A 10,618-nucleotide genomic window follows, 5' to 3' on the forward strand; every position below is an offset into this window, starting at 1 on the left:
AGCTTTACGAAAAAAAAAACCGAAAACGAATTAAAACACGCTAGTGCGCTTACAAAACTAACTAAAATAAAATAAAAATTGAGACATAAAATCCTTAGTTTTAGTCTTTGACACAACCATACTGACAGGCACCGTCACCAGAGTCTGGGGAGAGTAAGAAAATGGTGGAACCATATACTTGTACATGTTTTCTACCCGAGCATGTTTCCAGGCGTACTCTGAAGTCTTCCGCTAACAACAACAGGAGCAGGCTGCTGCTGTGTGAAGGCTATGGCGGTGAAACCTCTGTCTGCATGAACGTTAGCTCCATAGCGGGTTATTACCGGCAGCACTGTTGTTATGGTAACTCCCCTATAGTGACAGTTAAACCGCATTAGCTTTATCCGCTCACTGAGAACATGGAGAAATTTGAAGGCTACGTCTTCACGGCTCTCTGCAGCACCAACTTTCTCATTTCCTGCCTCCTGTTCTCTAAAGTCACTCGGGAGCAGAGGGAGCCGTACATGGATGAGGTTTTCCATGTCCCACAGGCTCAGAAGTACTGCCATGGAAGATTCAACGAGGTAAAGTGGCCTTTCTCCTGGATGACCATGGGGTCTCTGTTGTTTGGAGGATTAGGGTTAGCTGCCAGCTCCAGTCATGTCAATGATGTGACAGCTGGAGACTTTTAATCTCCATGTCAACATATAGAAGGGCTTTAGTGGGGCTCTGTGTGCTTTTCCCTTTCTGTCAGTCTGTGCAGCTGAAACACAGGCTAGACTTACAACACAGATCAAGATACATCACATCTGTCTCTCAGCTTTGGTCTACTATTGTGTTTAAAACTAAAATAATGTAACCCTTCAGATTTATTCAGCCTGCTGGACGGTCTCTCTCTTTTTTATCAGATTAAAGCAAAATAGAAACGATGGATCATTTTCCAGACTGAGCACAGTAAACCAAACTTTAGGAAAATAACATAATTAAGATTTTATTCTTCCTAGTATTATGATTGAGATTTAGTAAGCAATTATTTCTTAAATTCCTCATTTTACAACAAAAAAAGCAATAACTCATTCTGTACTATAACCAACACAATATCAGATTAAACTAGGGCAAAAATATATTTAAAATTGTGACGATCTTCTTACTCATTTTGCACATTTGATATGAACGGTTATATCAAAGGGAATGATCAGTTGTATATAATTCTCATATTTCATAAGCAAAAAATACAAAATTGAAGAAAATAGCATTTTTTTAAACGCTATTCTGAATTGGGGCAGTAGAATGAGTGCACGATATGTGATGTACAGAGCCCAGACGGGACATGTCAAAAAAATTGAACTGTGGCCACAGTATAGCCATAACGTGCACTAAATACTGATTCATGGCCTCAAAATACTAATTTGTGGCCATGAAATAAGTTTAAAGTGCACACCAAATACTAATCAATAATAATATTGATATCATTCCTGAACTGCTGGGTAAGCAAACAGAGCGCACCTTCTCTAAGGTCAAAGGTAGAGGCAGTAGAGGGGCTAAAGCTACTGATGGACAGGGATAGTATGGTTGAATTTTATTTTAGGCATTCATTCCCAGCCTAACATAAAATTAGTTCACCTTTCAATACATTCCTGACATAAGAGCCAAGTTTGGGCTGAACGACTCGGGAAAATAATCGAAGCTCAGTTTTTCCCCCAATATTGCCACTGCGATTTGATATGCAACAAACACATTCTTCATTCTGTACTATAACCAACACAATACCAGATTAAACTAGGGCTGAACAATTTAGAAAAAATATCTAATTGTGATGATTTTGACTCGTTTTGCAAATTGGGTATAAATTGTTGTATTGAAGGGAATGATCATTTTAAGTCATCCTCATATCTGATCAGAAAAATGAACAAAAATGAAGAAAGCACGATTTTTGTTGACTATTCTGAAAGAAAGGTACTGGACTTATTGTATGATATATAATAATGCAAAACATCTCTGCTGCTGCTAAAAAATACAAACCAGCATTTTGACACAAATTTCAAGTTAAGAAATGTTACAACTTCTGTGATTTAAAAACCTCAGCAAGCTATAATATTATTTAATCTAATGTTCGATTAACTGCCCAGTCCTAACCAAGATCATGTGGAAATACTTTATATAAAACACCATCAGATTCTTTTTTTTTGTTGCCTATTTATCACACTTGAAAGTTTCGGATCATCAAACCAATTTTAATATCTCACAAAGACGACCCAAGTGAATAGAAAACACAGTTTCTAAATGAAGATTTTATTTATTAAAGGTAAAAAAAAAATCCAAACCTATCGGTCCCTGTGTGAAAAAGTGATTTCCCCCCTTGTTAAATCATGAGTTAACTGTGATTAACCACAGTTCTTGTAAAGCTGAGTTCAGTTTCTCTGGCCACACCCAGGCCTGATTACCTCCAGATTAGCTGAATGTAGAAATCCCTTAAATAGAAGCTGTCAGACAAAGTGAAGTAGGCTACAAGACCTCAGAAAGAAACACATCATACCACCATCCAAAGAAACTCAAGAACAAATGAGAAACAAAGAGACTGAAATCTATCAGTCTGGAAAAGGTTACAGAGACATTTCCAAGGCTTTGGGACTCCAGAGAACCACGGTCAGAGCCATTATCCACAAATGGAGAAAACTGGGAACAGTGGTGAACCTTCCCAGGAGTGGTCGGCCAACCAAAGTGCGGCCCGTTACATCTGGAGTAAAAATAACAGCATTTGATAAAAGAACATCATGCCAACAGTCAGACATGGTGGTGGTAGTGTGATGGTCTGGGGCTGCTTTGCTGCTTCAGGACCTGGACCACTTGCTGTGATTGATGGAACCATGAATTCTGCTGTCTACCAGAAAATCCTGAAGGTCATCGTCCGGACATCAGTTCATGACCTCAAGATCAAGAGCTCTTGGGTTACGCAGCAGGACAACGACCTGAAACACACCAGCAAGTCCACCTCTGACTGGATCAGAATAAACTAAATGAAGGTTCTGGAGTGGCCAAGTCAAAGTCTGGACTTAAAGGTGACATATTTTACCCCTTTAAGACAGGTTTATATCGGTCTCAGAGGTCTTCAAAACATGCCCGTGAAGTTTATTGCTGAAAAACACTTCAGATTAGGATTTCTGCATGTCTAAAACCCTCTGTTTCAGCCCTTCTCAGAACCAGCTGTTTCTGCGTCTGTGGCTTTAAATGTTAATGAGCTGTCTGACTCCACCCCTGACCGCTCCTCTCTCAGGAAATGGATGCAGCACTCGTGATATTACAGACACTTTTTTTTCCCCAAACTTTAGACTGGGATTCAAACCATCAGTCTCCTAGACTATAGCCAGCAGGGTAACCCACTGAGCTATCCAGCATCTAGGCTGGTAGCTGAGAGGATCAGTAGAGGAGGGCCAACCAAATCTGGGGGCGGGTGCTAAGGGCCCCTGGTGAGGTCACTAGATGTAAAAATTGAGAACGGCTTGTTTAAGCACACATTTTCTGAAAGATGGAGAAAGAGAGGAGGGAGGGAATGGATTTTTCTGGTACTTCAGGGGATTGTGGACAGACCAGAGACACGTATTTGTGTTAGAAAAGCCTGAAAAAGTGATTTTTGCCTAATATGTCTCCTTTAAATCCAACTGAGATGCTGTGGTGTGACCTTAAACAGCAGTTCATGCTGGAAAACCCTCCAATATGGCTGAGTAAGAACAAGTCTGTGAAGAAGAGTGGGACAACATTCCTCCACAGAGATGAGAAAGACTCATCAGCAGTTATCACAAACGCTTGATTTCAGTTATTGCTGCCAAGGATGGAACAACCAGTTATTAGGATCAGGGGGAGATTACTGTTTCACACAGGGACAGATAGGTTTGGATTTTTTATTCCTTTAATAAATAAAATAATCTTTTAGAAACTGTGTTTTCTATTTACTTGGGTTGTCTTTGTGAGATATTAAAATTGGTTTGATGATCTGAAACCTTTAAGTGTAAAAAATATGCAAGAAACTCAGGATTCAGAAAGGGGGCAAATACTTTATTCACAAGTCATGATATGACCCAGAAAATGACAGGACGTATAGGTTTTCACTCTTTAACAGGCAGTTATATTCTAGTTAGATTATTTTAGTCTTCTTTACATCTAGACATCAACACTTTTAATGAAAACAGGTTAGTTTAGAAAAGAAAAAACATCCTGCAGCTGTCAGAGGTCTACTTTCCCTCACGGTTTTAGCTGAGGATGGAGGTGAATGGATCGTGTGACCTGCTTTGAGCTGTCAGATGACCTGAAGGACCTCTACAAGTCCAAGTCCATTTACCTTTTACCAGTAACAGATTCAGCTCCAGACTGTACATATTTGCTCCTGAATTTCATTTAACCTGATGTTCACTTCTTTGCAGTGGGACCCCATGATCACCACGCTCCCAGGCCTGTACCTGGTCTCTGTGGGGGTCATCAAGCCTGTGGTGTGGCTGGCTGACCTGACAGGTGAGGTGGTGTGCTCCACTGCCATGCTGCGCTTCGTCAACTTGCTGTTCAACTGCGGCAACCTTTACCTGCTTTACCTGCTCATCTGCAAACTCCACCTGAGGGAGAAGGTAGAGCTGTGATGATACTCGTGCGCTGATGATCCTGTTTGTCTTCTGTTTGCTGATTGGTTTTTATTTATTCTTCACAGGCACGGACAACCTCACGCAGAGTTCTCTCTGCCCTGTCTCTGTCCACCTTCCCTGTGCTCTATTTCTTCAACTTCCTTTACTACACGGATGCCGGATCCACCTTTTTCATCCTCTTCACCTACCTCATGACACTCTACAACTGCCACAAGGCTTCGGCGCTCCTCGGGGTCTGCTCGGTGCTCTTTCGCCAGACCAACATCATCTGGGTTGCGTTCTGCGCAGGCACATTGGTGGCAGCCAAGATGGATGAAGTTTGGAGAGTGGAGCACACAAAGAAGAGGGATGAGAAATGTCCTCCCTCCCAGGTTCCCCTGTCCTTCAGTGGAGTTAAGAAAGTGGTTCTGTTCACGCTGGAGTTCTTCACCACACCGGGCCACATGAAGGCGGTGCTGCTGGTGGCGTGGCCTTATGTGGCGGTTGGCTTGGGTTTCCTTGGGTTTGTGGTGCTGAATGATGGGATAGTGGTTGGTGACAGGACGAGCCATGAAGCCTGCCTGAACTTTCCCCAACTCTTCTATTTCTTCTCATTTGCCCTCTTCTTCTCCCACCCTGTCTCGCTGTGTTACTATCGTGTTCTTCGCTTTTTCCAGGCTTTGAAAAAGCAGCCTTTATTCTTCCTCTTCATCACTGGTGTCTCCTTGTTCTTGGTTTGGAAGTTCACTTTTGTCCACAAGTATCTGCTAGCAGACAACCGCCATTTCCCCTTCTATGTGTGGAAAAGGCTTTTCCAGAGACATGAGCTTGTGCGCTTCCTCCTCGTCCCTGCCTATGTGTTTGCCGGCTGGAATTTTCTCGACTCCTTCAAGTCGCGCTCATTGTTTTGGAACTTGGCATTCCTGGCGTGCCTGCTGGCCGCCACAGTGCCCCAGAAGCTGCTGGAGTTCAGGTACTTCATCATCCCTTACCTGATGTACCGCCTACACATGCCTCTGCCCTCTCTCCTCAGACTTGTGGGGGAGTTTCTTCTGTACACTGCAGTAAATTCTGCCACACTTTACATCTTCATCAGTAAGACTTTCCAGTGGCCAGACAGCACAGCCACTCAGCGCTTCATGTGGTGAACAACGAGACTTTAAAAAAACAGATTTGAGCTTGTATAGCACTTTTCTAGATGACTCAAAGCGCTTTTACACCACACTTATCCATTCACACGCTGTTGGCAGAGGTTGCTATGGTGATTAGCCATCAGTGTTCAAACCCATCTATACCCATTTACACGGAGCCGTGGGAGAACCCTGAAGTTACGAGTCTTGCCCAAGGACACATCGACATGTGACCGCCGGACCTGGAGATCAAACCCACGACCTTCAGACTGCAGGACCACCCACTACTGTTGTTTTCAGTGTCTACACACCTGAAGCAGGACTGCATATTTACTGTGAAATAGTTTACAACTACATGATAAAAAACAACAAAGTTTATAGAAAGAAATCTTTTGTAAATAAGCAGCTTTGTCTCAGACAACTCACTGATACTATCAGACCATGAGAGCAGAAATACAACAATAAATATATTTTGGTAAGAATTCGTTGTATATATTTTTCTACTGAACACAAAATTTTGTTTTAAACCAGTGATACTCAACATGTGGCTCTTTCATGTCTTCATTTTAAATATTATTCCTCCAAAAACCTTAAAAATTGGAACTTTTTTGCCCCTTTATACCCATTTTTTGCCACTTTTCGCCCATTTAAGCTACCTTTTGTCAGTTAATACCACTTGTTTCCTTTTTGTCCCCATTTTTGCCCTCTTTCACCATTTTTGCCATTTAAGCTACCTTTGCCATTACACACACTTGTTTCCTATTTTTTACTCATTTTTGCTATCCTTGACTGCTTTTTACCCATTTTAGTCATTTTTTTACTCTTTTTTTTTTGTCTTGTTTTTGCCATTTTTGGACCATTTTTTTGCCACCTGTAACTCATTTTTTTGTAACTTCTCGACCATCTTTTGACACTTTTTATCCCCCTTTTTGCCCATTTTCTCCCATTTTTGCTGCTTTTTGACCATTTTTGCCATCTTTAACTTATTTTTATTGCTACTTCAGGCCTTTTTTGCCACTTTCCACCTCTTAGATTGCGGCTCTTGTTAAGGTATTTTTGGCTCTTTGGTTGGGCAGGGTTGAGTAACACTGGTTTAAACAATCCTTTCCAGTATGATTTATTAGGTTTTGTCCTTTTTTATGCTTACAGGAGCAGATGTTTTTTTATCACTCTTGTCTATATTTGAAATGTAAATGGTTTTTGCGGTTCTGTAAACCAGCCTTTGTGATTGAGCTGTTGAGTGTGCACATGAGCTGTGAACACCATTAAAGGAACCAAAAAAGACAGCTTGATTGTGAAATTAAGACATTTTTGGAATTTGTTGTTCATTTTTTTAGCTTGAAATACCAAAACTGTAAGACTGAATAAAACGAAAGATTTCTTTTTAATTCTAACTTTTTTTTTTTTTTTTTTCTCAGCCATGAATATTGACTGGAGGTGACTGTAAAGTAGGCTAGTTTAGGTTAAGATATTGTAATTGATTTGTCACTGAGTTGTTTTGTGATTAAGTTATGGAGAATTGTGTGATCCTGTTCTGATCCTTAGATTTCCATTATGCCAGGGTTTAATGTCTTAGATATGAGCTAGATCTCTTGGATGGCTGTCAAAGATGTTTGAGGCTGAGTGCAGGTGAGAAAAGAAAAACACATTTTTACAGATTTGTATGTTCAAGGATCTTTTCCCAAAACTAAACCCTTACTCTGCTGTATCCTGCCCACACTGACATACAGGTGTACAGTTGTGTTCAGACTTTTGAATAAAGATTTGTGATAAAAACTCGTCCTCAGGTCTACATGCAGAGTGTGTTTGACACATTCGCAGCCAAAGTCACGGATAGAAATCTGAAGTTTAGTAAAATCACAGGAATCTGTTTGATTTCCCAGAACTTCTGTAGTAAAGGCAGCAGAGACTCCCTATGGTCCAGCTCAGCTGTGAGTGAGAGCGAACGGGTGGAGAATCAGAGCGGGAACACGCAGCCAGAGCTGAGACAGTGCATCTAACATTCACACTGCAGTTAAAAGTGACCTGAATCTGATATTTTTGCTCACATGTGACTGGTATATGATTTTTTTCTGACAGAGTGAACAGCACAGTTGCGCTGAGTCTGACCTTTTTGAATCAGATCCAGGCCACTTTGGTATGTGGTTCTAAATCAGATAGTATCTGATCTTCTGGAAGTTGACTGCGGTGTGAACAGGCAAACAAAAAAATCAGATCTGAGAAAAGATCAGAATTGAGCATTAAGGCCTGCAGTGTGAACATAGTTATAGAGAAGGAAGAAAGACCTGCAGCTTATACTACAGTGGTTAAACACGGGCACTTCTACAGTTTGGCCCTCGGTGTACCAGGACTTCTGTGGAGCTAAATCCATGCCAAAATGTTTTTCATTTGAAAAAAACAAAAGTATTTTGAAACTGAAAGTTTATGGTTTGATCCTGAATTTAAAAAATAAAAACACTGAACTGAAACTGCCACCTGTTTCAGTGGAGTGCAGGTTGAGCTGGAACCAGTCCAAGACTGTTCTAGTCCTGGACTGGTTCACCTCTGCTGACTTGTTGGGGGGAAAGTGACTGCAGACTCTCCATCAGGTGTGCTGACAACTCGTCATGCATTTTGTTTTGTCACTTCAAAATATAAAAAAGATTTGTTAGTTCTAAAAATGCATTTAAAATAATTATAATAACATTAATAATAATAACAACAATAATAATGATAATGATAATAATCACAAAAATAACTAGAAAAGCACTCAGAGAGCGCAGACCTCCGCCATCAGCCCTATCTCCCAATAGTGAAGAATCTTTTAAAAAATTCCTGGATCCAGACGGTGTAATAATAATTTACACTAATAATAATAATAATAATTTACACTAATAATAATAATCAAAATTATCACAATAATAATAATAATAATTTACACTAATAATGATAATCAAAATAATCACAATGATAATAATAATTTACACTAATAATAATAATCAAAATTATCACAATAATAATAATAATTTACAATAATAATAATAATCAAAATAATCACAATAATAATAATAATAATAATAATATTTTACACTAATAATGATAATCAAAATAATCACAATAATAATAATTATAATTTAAACTAATAATAATAATCAAAATAATTACAATAATAATAATAATAATAATAATTTACACTGAAAATAATCATAATCATAATCATAATAATTACAATTATAATAATAATAATTTACACTAATAATAATAATTTAAAATAATAACAATAATAATAATAATAATAATTTACACTAATAATGATAATAATAATAATTTACACTGATAATAATAATAATCATAATCAAAATAATCACAATAATAATAATAATAATAATTTACACTAATAATGATAACAATAATAATAAAATTTTCCACTGATAATAAAAATAATCATAATCAAAATAATCACAATATGTAATATTAATAAATTACACTAATAATAATAATAATAATAATGATAATAATAATCACAATTATAATGATAATATAATAATAATTTACACTAATAATGATAATCAAAATAATCACAATAATAATAATAATAATTTACACTAATAATAATAATCAAAATTATCACAATAATAATAATAATTTACACTAATAATAATAATCAAAATAATCACAATAATAATAATAATAATAATAATAATAATAATTTACACTAATAATAATAATCAAAATTATCACAATAATAATAATAATTTACAATAATAATAATAATAATCAAAATAATCACAATAATAATAATAATAATATTTTACACTAATAATGATAATCAAAATAATCACAATAATAATAATTATAATTTACACTAATAATAATAATCAAAATAATTACAATAATAATAATGATAATAATAATAATAATTTACACTGAAAATGATAAAAATCATAATCAAAATAATCACAATAATAATAATAATAATTTACACTAATAATAATAATTTTAAATAATCACAATAATAATAATAATTTACACTAATAATGATAATAATAATAATTTACACTGATAATAATAATAATCATAATCAAAATAATCACAATAATAATAATAATAATAATTTACACTAATAATGATAATAATAATAATAACAATTTACACTGATAATAAAAATAATCATAATCAAAATAATCACAATAATAATAATAATAATAATAATTTACACTAATAATAATAATCAAAATAATCACAATAATAATAATAATTTACACTAATAATAATAATCAAAATAATCACAATAATAATAATAATAATAATAATTTACACTAATAATGATAATAATAATAATAATAATTTACACTGATAATAATAATAATGATAATCAAAATAATCACAATAATAATAATAATAATAATTTACACTGATAATAATAATAATCATAATCAAAATAATCACAATAATAATAATAATAATAATAATTTACACTAATAATGATAATAATAATAATAATGATAATAATAATCACAATTATAATGATAATATAATTATAATTTACACTAATAATAATTAAAATAATAACAATAATAATAACAATTTACAATAACAATAATAATAATAATAATAATAATGATAATAATAATAATAATAATAATAATAATAATAATAATTTACACTAATATAATAATAATAACTATAATAATAATAAAAAATTACAATAATAATAATGAAAATAATGATGAAATTAATAATAATAATAATCACAATAATAATAATAATTTACACTAACATAATAATAATAAAAACTATAATAATAATAAAAATTACAATAATAATAATGCAAATAATGATGACAACAATAATAATAATAAAAGTAATAATAGTAATTGTAATAACAAAGATTTCCCTATGATTCCACATAATCCCAGG

The 10,618-nt window shown here is 35.0% G+C and overlaps 1 protein-coding gene across 1 annotated transcript; it reads left to right on the forward strand.

The window, feature by feature from the left end:
- The first annotated feature begins 224 nt into the window (after positions 1–224).
- Positions 225–6,345, forward strand: alg10 (ALG10 alpha-1,2-mannosyltransferase). Its single transcript, XM_041780354.1, has 3 exons — positions 225–563; positions 4,398–4,595; positions 4,676–6,345. Exons 1-3 carry the CDS (start codon positions 399–401, stop codon positions 5,735–5,737), a joined length of 1,425 nt encoding a protein of 474 aa, XP_041636288.1. The 5' UTR covers positions 225–398; the 3' UTR covers positions 5,738–6,345.
- The last annotated feature ends 4,273 nt before the right edge of the window (positions 6,346–10,618 follow it).

This window comes from Cheilinus undulatus, linkage group 23 (assembly GCF_018320785.1).
Source record: "Cheilinus undulatus linkage group 23, ASM1832078v1, whole genome shotgun sequence".
Lineage (NCBI taxonomy): Eukaryota > Metazoa > Chordata > Actinopteri > Labriformes > Labridae > Cheilinus > Cheilinus undulatus.